We start from the raw sequence: 16,412 nt of genomic DNA on the forward strand, positions 1-16,412 counted from the left end.
TCAGAGTAGTTGGTCGGACTATATGCAGCCGAGTGTCATAATTGGACGTTGAGGCGGAATACAAACATCTAGTATCACTTTGTCGCCCGTCGTTCTATAATTGTTTCATGAGGCAATTTCTGCCGCGCACCTCCTCTATGTGGCCACTGAAGTATTTCCGAAACAATTCGACTTAAGATTCAATAGGGCGTACCAATTCTGAAAAGACTGGCAGCGCGCTTGCGTGCCTTCTGGCAGTCAGAGGGCTAGGAGGATCGCAAGCGCACGATTTTGCCTTCTTTAACAGAAGAAATCATAAAGGTATCTTTAAAATATGTTGTACATTTAAATTAAGTGTAAATCTGTTTAAAATCTCTTGAGAGTGAGACTGATTCTCTATCAGTTACACAACATTCAAAAGGTTATTAATGTTCAGATAAAATTAATTCGCGTATGCCCTCAATTGCAAAAGATTTACTCGTTTTAATTGAATCAATCAAGAGCACTCTGATGCTGTATTGTTTCCAAGTATTTATTACGCAAACTTTAGATAGAGTTTATCTTTGGTTTCTGTTATAGCAATTTTTTTAATATCATAAATAAGTAGTTCGCCCAAGATAGCCAAGTGTTTGAAACCACAATATTTATTTATGTGTGGTGTAAATACTTTATTACTCATATAGGAAATATGTCAATGAAACAAATGCAGGAAAGTCTGACCCATCCCTATATAGTGTGCTACTAGCAAAGTGTCTATTATGCTAAATCTAAGTTGACAGCGTAGCAGTCTCGCTAGTTTTGCAGCCCTGCTGTCAAAGCAGTACGTGATGTTTCGCGCTTAATTAATTTGTTTTGAAATAATTATATGTGATCACATATAAAAGAAAAACCTTGGCGATTATAAAGAGTGACAGTTTCATGCTAGTTCTTGTTGTCCGCTCTTAGTTTGGGAACTTTTTTTAAGGCTTTCGGAGTAAAACAAACTAGACGAATTCTAAACGAGATGTTTTTATTAACGCGTTCGTTGATTTAATTAAACTCTTAAGATGTTATTGTTAATTCGTCGATTTTGGGATGTCTTTATTCATATGTAATGTAGAGTACATTGCTCCAGTTTCATTGCCTTCTTTGTATATAAAGATGTTATATGATAACTTGTCATAACATCAGTTATATACATAACATGCTAGTGGTGTTATGCATCGTCATCATAATGATTACAGTTAAATGTTATGCGCAGTTTTAAGATGAAATATCTCTGATGATGAAATTACTAACAAATATGTTTTTTGTAACAATTTTTGTTACCTCTACACCGTGGGCGAGTATTACACCATAAGTTTGACAAAAATTATAAATAACATGCATGTTTATTTTTGTATGGTTGATTGTGCGGGATTTTAGTAATTAATCGATCTAATGTACCGCTTTCTTATCAAATAAACGTTTATTTATTGATAAAAAAATACAAATTATGTACCATATAGTATATTTGGATATAAAAATAAAGTGATCTAATTACTTACCATCCAAATAATTATGTAAATAGTCTGTTTATAACATGAATGTATCGTATTTGATTTTGAATATAACGTAAGAGAACATCTTACAGATGCAACCCTCGCCCTATTCCGATGTGATTTTGCTTTCACAAAGCACTAATCTATCAGACTACTTATTATACTGCTGTATTCACAAACCTTTCTAAATAGCACTCATCCAGTCGTTAACTTTCTCAATGACCTGCGCGAGCGCAGATTCAATTACACTTCATCTTAATTCGTTTTCTCACTACAATCCTTATTCCACAGCAATACGGGTGTTGAATGTATAGTTTTTTTAATCAATATCGGATGTCGACTGATAAGGTGATGAACTAGAATTCAGGTTACAAGTACATATGATAATTGTGTCAACTGTCACTGTAGGCTTAAGTTTGCAAGTCAGTTTTGCGCGGGCATTCGTCGCGGACGGACGTGTTAGTCATGTTAACGATATTTTATGTTTGTTAAATGTGTTTGACTGTCGGACAGTTTTAGGCGAATTTTTTTTAGTTTTTCTATAGTGAAGTGTTTTTAAAAGAACCCATTAAATTTGTGTTAATATTAATTAAGCAATGAAACAGTGAACCATGCGTCGGGCCAAAATGAATGTGAACCCTGACTTGGGTGATTTGGAGGAGATGCTTGCTCATGTGCAAACGCAGATTGAACAGGAGATTGATATGGAGAAGGAAAACAAGATGCCGTCAATTATCAACGTTCAAGAATCGCCGAAGATGAAGAGGAATGGATCTTTCAACCGATCTGAGAGTTTAGAATACCGGCGTCCCCCACGCCCTACGAGGTTAAATGGAGATGGACCTCAGTCTTTGGAGTACAGAAATGGTGATTATGGTACCACCAATAGTGTTAAAGGATCCCAAAGCAGCTTGAAGTCGAACGACGACTCTCAGGTGTCCTTCCAGTCTTTTCGTTCGGAGCCTGTGCAGCGTCACTCGGTTCTGAGTCTTCAGGATAAAAGGGATGCTTCCATGAATGGATGGTCTAAAACTGCGACTTTGCCGAGAGGATATGGATCCACTAAAGAAAAAAATTGGGAAGAGTATTGGTCACAGTAAGTACAAATTAAACTATTTTGTAAGTCACGGTCGTGGTATTTCTCCTGATGATCACAGCTCCAATCAATTCGCGTCTTTATTTCTTTGTTTGAGGGTGCATTTTTCAATGTCCCAGATTGGATATATTAATATTAAAAGTAAGTTTTATACGTATAAATTAAGTTATATTTGGAAAACGAAATTTATATATATTCTTTCATATATAGGCATTATGACTATCATAACTTAGAAGTATAGAGGCAGAACAAAAATGTTTAACTAAATTAAAATCGTAATAGTTTGATTTATTTCATAATTCTACAGCTAACATAAACTATATATAAGAAATAGCTAAAGGTGTAATACATAATATGTACAAAAAAGGTTTAAACATTTACGAAACGAAAAATTCTTTTCAATTACTTACTAAGAATTTACCCGCTATTGATATTCTTAATTTAAAATAAATAAAATAAAATAAAATTTTAAGCATATTAGCTTATTTGAAGGAATTGATTCACGTGATTCTTATCAAGCCTATATCGACCGGTACATTGCATAAGTGTACAGAGAGACATCTTTTATCAACATTGATCAATCACTATGACACGTCATTGAGATGATTCCAGTCTTGTAGATTGTCAAGGCAAGTTTGAAGTTAATAGATTTATTTATTTATAAGTTCTAAAACAACGTGTACCATGAAATTATACAAGAAATTTACACACATACACATAAATTATATAAGAACATAAGCAAGAGAAGAAATTAAACAAGCTAGCACAAAAATAATAAATAAAACTAAATGATAACTTTAATCTTAAGAGCATGATAAAGTTGGGAAGACTCTTGTAAAATATATCAATTAATTTATATTACTACTAACTTGTAGGTGACTTTCAGCGTTATTTCATTTAGAATTAATCGTCATGAATGAGTGTCTGAATTTAAAAAGTGTTTAATTGAGTAAAATCCCGAAATATTTTTGTGTTTTTTATACTCAACTACTGGACCCGAGAATGAAAGAACCGAATGCAGCGCTATCAGCCGGGCTGATTTGTGAATCTAAACAATCCAGAGCGCCATACAAATTCATTCAAATCGTACCAGCCGTTTAAGAGAAGTTCAGTAACATACAGACGCACAGTAGAGTTATATATATAAATATTAATCAAAGAAGACACGGCACCGCACAGATATCTTCTAATACAGATACAAAGTACGATACAAGATGTACACTGATGTTGTAATAATAAGCCCTATTTGAATAACGGTTACAATGGCAGATTCAAAAACAATATCTTATGTTTTGTAATTTGAAAAACAACCAACTTCCACGTAGGTGAAAGTTTTATCTACCTCTTGAAGCAGGTACATTTGGGATATTTTATTGGGTAAGGTACGATTCTAACGCGCGTAATATGTTTTTTATCGCATGGTTGCACTGGTTATGTTTGGGCATGTATGTGTTAAAACTACTGGTTTACTTGAATTATGTCCTTTTAAGTTGTGTATGTTATTGATAATTTAATCTTTACTCTATACAGATGTAATATTTTATTTGTATGTATGTGTATGTTAACGGTGGTTCTATTGTTAAAAACGGCTCCTTTAGTGTTAGTCTGTTAGCTTGATGGTTCCACTCTCCGCTCTGAGGTAGTAGGTTCGATTCTAAGCAACGATGGAATTCTATGCGCGCCTTTGAAGACTACTACTATCTATCTGCCAACATATGTACAAAGATACTGAAATCTGTGGCCTAGTATATCAATTGATTGTAATTATACTGTTTTAAAAAAAACTTTTATTGCTCCTCTACATTGCTTTTATATGTTTTTATTCTATATACATATATCTATGATGCTGTGGATAGAGCTTTTTCAGTTTGAGGTCAAAAGCGCTTACCAGGCAAATAAAATGAGGCGAGAGCGTCCTTACGCGTTGTTGCCTTAATTAAACAGACAGTGAAATTTTATAGAACGAAGAGATAATTGCAACTATTATAAGTTTAAAACGTGTTTAAAGTGTCTGAAAGAACATCTTACTGGCATACATTATACAATATACGTATAATATATAATATAATGTACATATGGGGGTGTTTATCACGTTGCTCGGAATTAATTATTTTTGTTTATCCGAAAATGTATTCACTTTTCTATTTGTCGCATAATTCCTCACTTAGACTACTTCAATCCTGTATTAGCACATTTCTATCACTTGAAATAAGGCTGGACCCCTGGCCACTGGACACAAAAACCATTGTTTACATTAACACATGTGTTGCGCATCTTAGGAATTTGTTTTTTTTTATCGTCTATGTATTGCATTTCTTATAATAATAGTTTTAGGTAGTATACATTTTAAAAATTAGGATTTTTCTTGTATTTGCATTTAAGTCCCTTTCATCTGCTGATCTTCTCCATCCTACCGGCAGATTATCTTCACGTGTATTTTTTTGACGGCTACTTTTCTTTCGCCCATCTCTATGAGTCTATGACGCCTTTCGTGTAATGTTTAAATGCCAGATATTTGAAGAATTTGTGTTTCTCTATTTTTGTATCTAATTCATGAGGAACATGGACTCTGGATGGACTGAATGCTTGTTGGTGTTAAATTCGGCTAACGGAATGTTGATGATTGCATTTTTTTTGCAGTAGAAATAGAATATTTTTGTAATATAAATACCAATACCAAAGCCGATACCAAAACTTAAAGTTGGGGTTTAAGTTGCTAGTTACAGAATAGCTCCACTAGCTCAGTACGAGCTGAATAGTGTACTCAGCAGCAAGATTATGGATTTGAATGTTGATATTTTTTTTTAATTTTATAGCAATTGTTATAACTATATTCCAGTTTCAAGTAATCGGTAGGGAAACTTAACGCGAGAAAAAGATAGAAACACATCAAAAGGAAACAAAGATAAGCTAGTTAAAAACATAATATTTACTTAATAATTATTATTGGTTATAAAAGATTTATAATGCAATAAAAGGCAGGAGATTTTAGTCGAAAACGAATGTTGAGTTTCTATGATATAATTCCATATTAAAGATAAAGTCATGAAGGAAGTACTTCTTCGAAATTGGATTTCGACGTTGACGTCATAATTTTTCGAATTGTTGATTCATTTATGTTTTACTGTGTAACCCTGCTCCGTATTTGTACGAGCCCAAAATGAGTCAAATTTGTATAGTATAACACGTTTTAATCCGCTATAACTGTGTTTTATTTGTTGTGACACCATGCAAATAGCACGGCCTTCTGTGGCAATACTTGTCTGCCTGCCCACGTCCTTATACAGAATGTTTTGAACAGTAAGAGAAACAATATCAATTTATTATCTTTAGAATATATTTATTTGGGCTAAATTTAATTTTAGTATTTAAATCGATTAAATAATTTAAAAAATCAGTGCCGCTACACCTGTAGGCCTCAGATTTCTGAATGTGTTTCATAACATTTCAATTCTTTTTTGGGGAAAGGGATACTCTTCTTTAATAAAATCCCAGAGGCTCTTTTATCTCTGCCTTTTAATAAATTTAAGAAATGTATTAAAGAAAAGCTGTGTAAAAAGGCTTACTATAAAGTTATTGATTATCTAGTTGATAAAAGGGCCTGGGACTAGTGCTGGGCAGGCTGCCTCTAATTAATTTGATATATTTGTTTTAAATATTGTTTGATGATTTGCTTTTTTAAAAGAGTACCGAGAGTTTTTTACGCCGGCTTTTTCTCTCGGCCTACACCCTCTGTCTTTGCCGATGAGTAGGGATGCCTACAAGTTTGAATTGATTGACGTGGAATAAGTGATACCTAGAAGATCTTATGTTCCAAAATAAACGTATTTTATTTTTACTTTTTTTAACATTTATCAATCTAATAGGCAAGTAAGGAATCGGTTTCCTCGCGATGTTCTCCTTCTGTAGTTACCGAATTGGGAGATTGCTTATTTGATTTTAAATTTGACTCTTTCCTCTGCGTAGGCGCATGTAGGCTGATATTGCGTGAGCACTTTCATCATTGCCCTTTTTAATGCGAATTGTGACAAATATCAAGTGGTGAAATCGGTGAATTTTAATTAAGCTTTAAGTGCAATGATTTAAAAATGCATATTTTAAAGTTTACTTTCGGTTCTGGCGACGTTTAAAACGGTTTTACTTGAAAATGGATGTCCATGGGAGGCGGCTTCACATAGCATTAGCTTCTTTCCCAGGGATTTTAAATGTCGTGGCCTCGTCTGTTTTCAAGACATAAAAATACTATTTTTTTTTAAATTTTGAAATATGTGTTTGTTACAGCGAGCAGTCGATAAGCAGCGCGCGCGCATCGGTAATGGTGTACGATGACTCACTCAAACGCTGGATTCCCTCCGGCTCCAGCTCGGGGCTGTCCAAGGTCCACATCTATCATCACACCCAACACAACACCTTCAGAGTGGTGGGGAGGAAGCTGAATGATCATGAGGTGGGTCGAGACTCGAGACACAAGATGGCAGAATCGTCTTTCTTCTCGCAATTTTTTTTAGTAGCTTTATTGTGAATAAATATCACGTATATCTACTAAGAAATTAACTTATATTATTATCTTGGTAGCATTTTATACTTGCTAAAACGATTTTCCGAATAATACCTCATTTTCGGCCGTCCCTTGAGTAATAATATTATGTGTTTCCTGTATTATACGTTTTCGCGACAGACGGATTTGTCTCTGTTGTGTCTGTCTTGTCAACAGCGTCTCGATTTCATTCAACTTGTAATAAAACCTTTTTTTGTTTGTCTAATGAATTTGAATGAAATATTAAAATTTAAAACCAGTGATTACTTTGAAATAAGTTTTAATTTTTCAGTGGTTATTGAGAACCCAATTATTTTTCTCTCTCTGTGTTTCTTTCTCTATCTACCTTTAAACCTTTACTGTACAAGCCTTGTGTACTAGGCCAACATCGCGATAAATGAGTTCTTTTATTATAATTCTTTACATTGTCTATCTTTTTTTATTTTCGATTCATTCTTAATTGTATATATTATGTAGTGAGCACTTCTTGCACACACTTTATTTAATTGATTTCGTCACAGAGCCATCATTTTTGTGTAATAATTTTAATAGTACTGTATTTAAACATAAAATATTTTCAGGTGGTGATAAACTGCGGCATCGTTCGAGGCCTAAAGTACAACCAGGCGACCGCCACATTCCACCAATGGCGCGACGCGAGACACGTCTACGGGCTGAACTTCTCCTGTCGCGAGGACGCTGACAGCTTCGCTAGAGCCATGATGCACACCCTGGAGGTAGACAATTCTTCATATTCCATTTGGCCGAAATGTCTGATATAAACGTGTTAACTCAAATCAAAACATGTTTTAAAGTAGTTATTCTTTTTGATAGAGCTTGTAGAAGAAATCTTAGATTCGTCTTGCAATAGTTTAATTAAGAGAGAAATTTTATTTCGTGATCTTAGGTATTCTGCTGTACTGGTTGTCCTATTTCTTCATTTATTTCTCTGTTGGTGCGTCCAAAATAACTCATCGTAGATTTGATTTTATCTAAGTAAAAGTAGTCTGATGCTTGAATTGAAAACAATTAATATGTATCGATCCTTCACAATAATTTCCATGGTTGAAATAAAAACACAATACAATATAAGTTGATACAAAAAAAATACAAATTTGGCTAACTTCGTTTTTATTCAATCATGGCGTGTATAGTCTAGCCAAAACGTAATATACAGCACAGTTTGGCTAAGAGAGTAGCTTTAGTTAAATATTGTTTATTTTACGACTTATTTAAATAAAATGCATTTGGCGATTACTTCTTTTTGGTTCCGTGAAACACGGTATCGTCCGTATCATACGATTCACGTTCTTTAAGTTAAATGAAAAAAAAAAAATTATGGAAATGGTAGATTTGTGATAATGTTCCCCATGCACACTTGTTACAAGACGCTAATAAGTATCTGGTTACTTCCAGGTGTTAGCGAACAAAGTCAGCAATAACTCCGCGCCGCCCCCGCCACAGCAGCCTAACCCTCCCGGGCCTTACAATGGACACAATAACACGCACTACGACGAAGATATGGGGTACAGGTGAGGTTTATATAAGACCTTTTTATATTAATAATAATAATTTAGCTATTAAGGCAGTTATTTTGGTAGTAATATTGTCCTAAGCTTTAAAGTATATATATATAATCATAAAGTTAAAAAATAAATTATCTTATTCGATAACTTCGCGAATATAACAGAAAAAACAATACATGCAGAGATTAATATATTCTCTAATGGGTTGTTTATTAAAAAAAAAACATTTTTAAGTGCCTATATCATACTTAATCCGCTGTTTTGCTAGTGTTTTTTTGTAACGTTATTTACTATAATTGTCATAATAAGAAAATGTTTAGAACTGGGGTAAATTTATAATCTAATTTACATTGCTATACATGCCTTAATTTAGTTTATCTAGCTGGTACAATATTTTAAAAATTAAGTAGAACAAATTTTTCTATTTATTTTGTAGCAATGTCATATTCAATGTAAAAAGTATTAAGTATTTGTTTTTAATAACTAGTAAAAACTGAAATAGGAAATGTAATATTTATTTTTTTTGTCATTTCCACCATAATTGTCTAGAATCTATTTTATAATAGATTGTTACATATATTGTATAAAATTTATTGTATATGTGGTGTACTTTAATAAGTTTATATAACCACTCAAAAATACTCATATTCTTATTTCAGAACAATGACCCGAGAAGATGCGGCCATGCTCCAACAGCCTCAATACCACGCTCCTCATCTTCAGCACCAGCTCCCACAGCATCAACCGATTCCACATCAGCCGGTAATAAACATTTAATAGAACTACAACATTTTAACATTTATTTTGCTTCATTGTAATGAAACCTACTATATTGAAAAAAAAAACCTATTATTATTACAGAAATGCATTAAGATTTAAGAATTCTTATAATTAATTTATGGTCTTAATTATTTAAATTAATTGATTTAAAATAATTTAAAATCTGTAATCGCGTTAGTTTTTATAAAACTATGTAATTAAATACGAGTTCTATAATTATTCCAGCAACCGGTGCCAGTGCAGCATCAGCAGCACCCGATGACCCCTCAGCACCAGGTAGCTCATCCTCAGATCAACCACCAGGCGCAGCACCAGCCCATCCCACCGCCCAGCCAGTACCACGCCCCTCATCATCACACCGTGAGTTAACCAAGTCGATAGTCATTCGTCAGTTTGCATTTGGGCAGCTTGGTAAAAGAAATTGAAATATATCGAATATATGTAATTCATAAAAAATGTGAACAAACATACATACACTTTTGAAATTTAGCTTAACTTTTTGGAGGCCTATATAGAACATAAAATTTAAATATTAGGCCCATTCTAAGAATATCACATACAGACTACTATGATAACCTCTTTTTTGAAATCAGTTAAATAAAGTTATCATTCAAAGAAAGGTCAAAGTATGATGAATTGGTCAAGTTTTTTATTATTAATAAGTATTAAGCTATAGCATAGATTTTATCGCGGGCCTTGAGCGCGGGGACCGAATCCAGAAATTCCGTAACGAAAAAAACCTAACACCCTCCACTCCGACTGGCACAGTGGTGATACTTTTTAGACACGAGACAGACTATATAGGCTTGTTAGTCTGAGTCTGGTAGATTGAATTAACGTTAAAGAAAAAAAAATACTGCATAAAAAAATAGGTTGATAAAAATGCTATGAATTATGTAATAGCTTTATCGCGGCAGTCCCCGAGTGCCACACGTTTCTTATTAGAAAAAAAGATTGCGCGGTATAGCTGTAAATCAGTTGGGGTATAAAAGTATATCTATCCCCAGACGGGTCCAGCCGTGCAATCTGCGCCCACTCCGCCGCCCCACGGTGTGCACACGCTGCCCCATGCCCCACACGCGCCGCCCACGCACTCGCACCATCGCACTAACAGGTAACTCACATATTTCTATTTAATTTATATTTTAATTACCTCCGTATATATTGTTATGATATTTCGTAAGCTTCAAAAATGACTGCTTAACTGCTAAAATATATAAATATATGTTATAAATATTTTAATGTTCACAGTGCCCCCATGCCCCCAAACATGTCCCTTACTCCAGCGAGTGGTTCAACGGCACCACCCCCAGTGCCACCTCATCAGAATCTACCACCGACGGCTAATGTAAGTATTTTTATTATATCTTCTATAGTGAAATTTATTTAGTTTCCTTTAAATTATTATTATTCATATATTTCTAGGGTCCCGTTGCCCCACCGACGCCACCAGCAGCACCACAGCCGCCACCAATGGTATACTTCAATATTTTTAACGGATTGAAACATGTTAATTTATAAAAAAAAAAAATTTTTTTATCGATGTACATACTTGGTAAATTTGTTATATATACGTAATTTATTTTAGCTGTAAATAAATAATAATTTATATTTATATAAAAGTATATTTTTTATCGTTTATATGTGTAGAGATTTTGTTAGTACTTACTGAAGCTCTTACTACAGCTCCAACAGCAGCCGCCGCCGGCACCTCCGGCGCCCCCTCCGGCCGCGGCCCCGGCCCCACCTCCGCCTCCTCCTCCACCAGGGGGAGCAGTGGCCTCTCCTCCGCCGCCGCCGCCGCAGCCGCAGCCCCCAGTCGCTGACCCCACGGGGCTAGCCGCGCAACTGCAGCAGGCGAGACTGAAAAGACAGGCTAAGGTCAGCAATTTATATTAATATTTTACTGCAAGCAATATATAATTCATTTGTGTATTTAAAAATACCAGTGCTAAATTATTTTTAGGTCTTAGCCTCAGATTTCTGTGTCCGATACATGATTATTTGTCAATCTAATAGGCAAGTTGATCAGTCTTCTGTGCCTGACACACGCAAACTTTTTGGGTCTAAGTAAAGCCGGTTACTTCACGATGTTTTCCTTTTCACCGTTTGAGTGAATGTTTTTAGTGCACAGCCGGGGATCGAACCTACGATCTCAGGGAGTAGTGTCGTTGAAGGCATTTTGCTCTCAGAGATTTTATTAAATTTAGTTCATTTATACATATAATAAAAAAAAATGGGCCATTTTAAATAATGCTTCAGTGCTATTTTAAAACATTATAACAATAAATATAAAGATATTAGCTAAGGCTGTGTCAACAATTTCCTTCTAATTCATTATTGACTTTTAAAATGACATTGCATTTTATATGTTCAGGATGAATTTTAATATATTGTATAATATAACATTATATATTGTTACAATAATATTGTAAATAACAATAAACCTTTCAGCAAGCCAACACAGAAGTGGCGTCGCCGCCGGGAGGCAACAGCGGGGGCAGCGCAGGGAGCACCGACCATTCCTCTTCATCATCAGGTCGAGCCAGCCTCCACTGCATGATGCACGAGATGCAGCGCACTCTTGCCAGGAGAAGGGCGCATCTCGATAAAGCTGAGGTAAGAAAACTATTTTTTTTATTAGATTAATTTATAGTTTAAGTGACCTGACTTCTATCATATGCTAACACCTCTGTTTTTACCTTCCAGGAAACATCGGTAGATAACTCGGTGAACTCCACCCCTATGAAGAGTTGGGAGCGATCTGCGACGTTGCCGCACCGACTTCCCGCCGCATGTAATGGCAACACTCGTGAGTTGGCGCAGCTTTTTGTGTTGCCATATTCATTAAAAAAAATTTTTTTAATACTAAATCAAAGTCTGTTTTGAATATATTTCGCTTATGCAATGCACGCCCATAGAGCAGCACTTCTTTTTTGTATTTAATATTGATACAGTATACAATTTTTGATGCGAAACATCTATAGCCGCACGTAAAACCGATTACTGGCGTGGCGACGCATGCCGTGGCGACGCATCGCCACGCTATATGATATACAGTCTAAATGCAGTAGTAAATTTCACATTAAAAATATTTAATGAAAATAATGTTTATTCAATCATCGTTCATCGTTATCTGGAAAAAAATCGTAATATTTTGTTTTATCATTATGACATATTTAGTTCCTATCACAATCTGTTCTTTTCTGCATAATATTACTTTTACAAAATAATTTCGATGTTTCACATCTGCCAGGCGTCCCGTGACAGCTCACATTTTTTTTAATATTTTTATATTAAAACCCTTTTTAGATCTTACTATTGTAAAAAGTATGTTGGCTAATGCACAAAGCGTGTTAGAGCAAAAAAAAAAGAAAAAAAAAATGTTTAAACATCGTTTCAGCGAGTGCCGAGTCTCCTGCGCAGCCGCAACCCCAATCACCTAGATCTGTACGGAAACGGTTCGGATCGGCCAGCGAAGAAACCATACTTAAGGTTTTTATATCATATTTTTTTTATTACGGTATTCTGAGAAATCTTATATATAAAATTCTCATGTCGCGGTGTTTGTGGTTAAACTCCTCCGAAACGGCTTGCCCGATTCTCATGAAATTTTCTGTGCATATTGGGTATGTCTGAGAATCGGACAACATCTATTTTTTATCCCCCTAAATGTTAAGGGTAGTCCACCCCTATTTTTTTTTTTTCAATTTTATAGATAAATGTTTATTTTTTTATCAACTGTATCAACGCCATTAAAAAATACATACAACACTACATTTTCAACCCTCTACGATCAACCCATATTTTTTATTTTAAATGATATACATGGCAAAACGGTGTTTGCCAGGTCTGCTATCAGACCCTATAAAAGTCTTAGATGTAAATAGTGCCTGTTTTTTTTTTAATTTCATACAAATTTTACAGCAAGTCAACGGAACCGAAGGTGGCTGCGTGTCAGCAGCTGAGTGGGAGGGCTTCAAGCAAGAGCTGATGAGGGAAGTCAAGACGCAGCTCACGCAGATGAAACGCGAAATACTTGACGGTAGGTCCAAAAAATATGTTAATACGATTTAATTAGACAAAAACTAACATACCCTCATCAGAAAAAAAAAACTTAAAATGTAATTGTCTATGGAAAAGATTATAATATAGCAGATTATATATATTATATATGTATATATAAATAAATGTCAATATTATTAATAGTAATTTTGTTAAAATGACGCATGCTTTATATTCCTGAAATCGTTATTTACCTAGGTTCCTATCTATGTCTATTCCTATATCACGTAAACTACTGAGCCATTTTTAGTGACTGCTGCCTAAGCAATATACCTGATTGAAACAAAGAAATTTGTGGAGAAATATAAAAAATTGATAGCCTAAATAGACTTTTCTTTCATTTTCAGCGATGAAAGCTGAGTTCGCTCGCAGATAAAAATGGCGCGCGGCGTCGAATGATTGCACTAGTCTACCGAACTACACGAATGTTTTTTGTAGAATTATTATTACACTCGGTAAATGTACTTTACGAAAGCCATTTTTTATATATGATGTATTGATTTTGCGACATTTTGCTATTGATTTATTAAATGTTTTTAAGTGTAAGTTCGGGAATTGTGATGAAAAACAACGTAATATAGGAGTTGCCTGGTTTTCTATTTGGATAAATGACACAAGAGAAAGGCACATGAATCGATGCATAGTTGTGTTTTTTTTTAATTTTATACTTAAAGTATTTATTCTAATGCGTACGCGTAGGTTAAGAGTTGTTTAATGTTGGACTTTTTACGAAATGCCTACGTTTTGTAGCCATTTAAAAAGTTCATAATTTAACTTTATATTATTGGATACGTATATCATTCAAAAGTAACGGGAATATTTAAATTTTGGTCGGGTTGACAGTCTTCCATACACTTTTAGATGCGGTTTAAAGCGGTTTTGAGTTCCCACCTCACGTGATATAAATATTATGAGTCGTTATTGCAAATATTATATTTGTCTCGGTAAAGTAGTTAAATCAGAGGGTTAATTGAATCTCTAGACAGATAATTAAATATCGATATTCAATCAAGTCGCTAAAGGTCAGTCAGACAAGTGACTGAAAGAAATGTTTATCGAGTTTCCTAAACGTTCCTAGGCAATAGGACTTACCTAACCAATTTACAATAAAACAAAACACAGAATTTCCAAGCTCTCAGTTCTTCACGATCACACATTGTTTTACATTATTAACCAACTCGCTGGTTTTCGGTCAGACAGATAGTTAAGCGTTTTCGATGCTGCTTTATTTAAATCAACATGCTAGCGACTTAATTGAATATCAATCTTTAATTAACTGTGATTTTACTACTTTACCGCGACATATCCATACTTTAAAATCCAGTTTTGTTTGCGTAATTTTATTATTCGCCGTGTAGTGCAAATGATAGGCCAAAATAGATAGTAAGTGCTTTTTAATAGATAAAACCCGACCAGAAATTACTGACAATCCTATTTTTTTTTTAACAAATTCAGAAATGTATTCAAAAGTGGACGAATTTTTAACAATAGGATTGTCACACAAGTAATGACATATTGGAAGTACACTTAGCGGTAAATGTTTTAGCCCCATTAGAAATAGTGTTAAGGAAGCGTCTGTGCGAAGCTTTATTTGAAAAAAAAAAAAGTTTTTCCGAAATGATCTCACTGTTTGCAGTTTTTTTTCTAAATTTCCTGGTGATTTTTTTCTAATAGAGTTTAGCACGGACGTGGTTTTCGACTGATAGATCATTCCAATGAGGGTAGGTCAGCGGCCTAACGGCTCGTACAAACCGAATGACACCATTTTTCTCCGTATCACGAATCGTTTTCGGAATCCTTTATTGGGAGTTTTTACACTTATTGGTGCTTCTTTGTCTGACGCGCAGTGGCATTGCATTTTTTAATTTAAAACCACCTTTTTCTTTGTAAATACTCGTTTCGCCTGAATTTTCCAATACTTTGTACATTTCATTTTTCCAGCACTATTGTCACTTGCGTCTGTACCGCGATCATATTTGACTGAATATGCATTTATGTTCAATTCAGTTTTTGTGTCACTTTAAAACCTACCTGACGTACACAGATAAAATTTTACTTTGAATTTCACTTTTATTATATCGATTTTTTTCTGTGTATGTCAGCTGCAAAATAGCACTAGCAACTATGATATTATAGACGGTGTTAAAGTAGTGATATCTATTAATATATTAATAAACTAACCAAATTTCTAGTTGGTTTTACTAACATATACAATTTTTGTATTGGTCTCAATTTATGTCAAAGATTGTATTTATTCGTAATGTTAATTGGTTCTTTGATGTGTCATTTGGCGACTACAGAATATAATCCGAAAATCGACGAATCAAAATGAATTGACAATTGACACGGCGAAGGACTAAATCTCTCGTGTAACATTATGTAACGCCATTTCGATGAATATACGCCTAATTGATAAATCGCTTGAGTTTTTAGTAATGTATGCGCACATCAAATTATTGGTATAAACGAAAATTAATAATCGACTATTAACGATGACTTTTGTATTGACTTTGTATAGTCTGCGACGTTGACAGTTAGATGTCAATGTCAAGTTGACATGTTATGGGTTTTGGCGCGACGCCTCGCGGTTTACTAAGTATTAATTTGATAGTGTGACGTTTAGTTGTACATTTTATAGTTTTCTATTTCAGTGTTTGTACTAATTTTTAAGTACAAATTTTGAAGGGATCCGCAGGATTTCTAAAATGCCTTAAAGTAGTATTTTTTCAATAATATTTTGAGTTATGCAACACATGTATTATTTTATGAGTACTGTTTTCTTGCGTTTTAGTTAATGTTGTCCCGTTAGCTTAGGTTACCAAGTGATGTGCGATTACACCCGATTTTATCGATAATTTTGTAGTCACAATAGTGTAAATAGTTTTCAAATTATATTTTTTGTGATCCCA

General features: G+C 34.3%; 1 protein-coding gene across 4 annotated transcripts in view; it reads left to right on the forward strand.

Moving 5' to 3' along the window:
- The window catches only part of LOC110999375 (protein enabled), a 40,080-nt gene extending 23,668 nt beyond the window's left edge, over positions 1–16,412 (forward strand). Inside the window, exons 2-16 of one of the 4 annotated variants that reach the window (XM_022268388.2) lie at positions 2,105–2,595; positions 6,877–7,042; positions 7,714–7,869; positions 8,549–8,664; positions 9,318–9,420; positions 9,664–9,798; positions 10,446–10,552; positions 10,690–10,786; positions 10,864–10,914; positions 11,125–11,319; positions 11,893–12,057; positions 12,148–12,250; positions 12,842–12,933; positions 13,366–13,483; positions 13,851–16,412. In XM_022268388.2, the coding sequence (XP_022124080.2) occupies positions 2,111–2,595; positions 6,877–7,042; positions 7,714–7,869; positions 8,549–8,664; positions 9,318–9,420; positions 9,664–9,798; positions 10,446–10,552; positions 10,690–10,786; positions 10,864–10,914; positions 11,125–11,319; positions 11,893–12,057; positions 12,148–12,250; positions 12,842–12,933; positions 13,366–13,483; positions 13,851–13,879 (2,118 nt within the window). In that variant the 5' untranslated portion in view covers positions 2,105–2,110 and the 3' untranslated portion in view covers positions 13,880–16,412. Of the gene's footprint in view, positions 1–1,986; positions 2,596–6,876; positions 7,043–7,713; positions 7,870–8,548; positions 8,665–9,317; positions 9,421–9,663; positions 9,799–10,445; positions 10,553–10,689; positions 10,787–10,863; positions 10,915–11,124; positions 11,320–11,892; positions 12,058–12,147; positions 12,251–12,841; positions 12,934–13,365; positions 13,484–13,850 lie in introns of those variants that run through there. The other 3 variants (XM_045629668.1, XM_022268389.2, XM_022268391.2) reach the window with 3 other exon arrangements.

Source organism: Pieris rapae, chromosome 9 (assembly GCF_905147795.1).
Source record: "Pieris rapae chromosome 9, ilPieRapa1.1, whole genome shotgun sequence".
Classification (NCBI taxonomy): domain Eukaryota; kingdom Metazoa; phylum Arthropoda; class Insecta; order Lepidoptera; family Pieridae; genus Pieris; species Pieris rapae.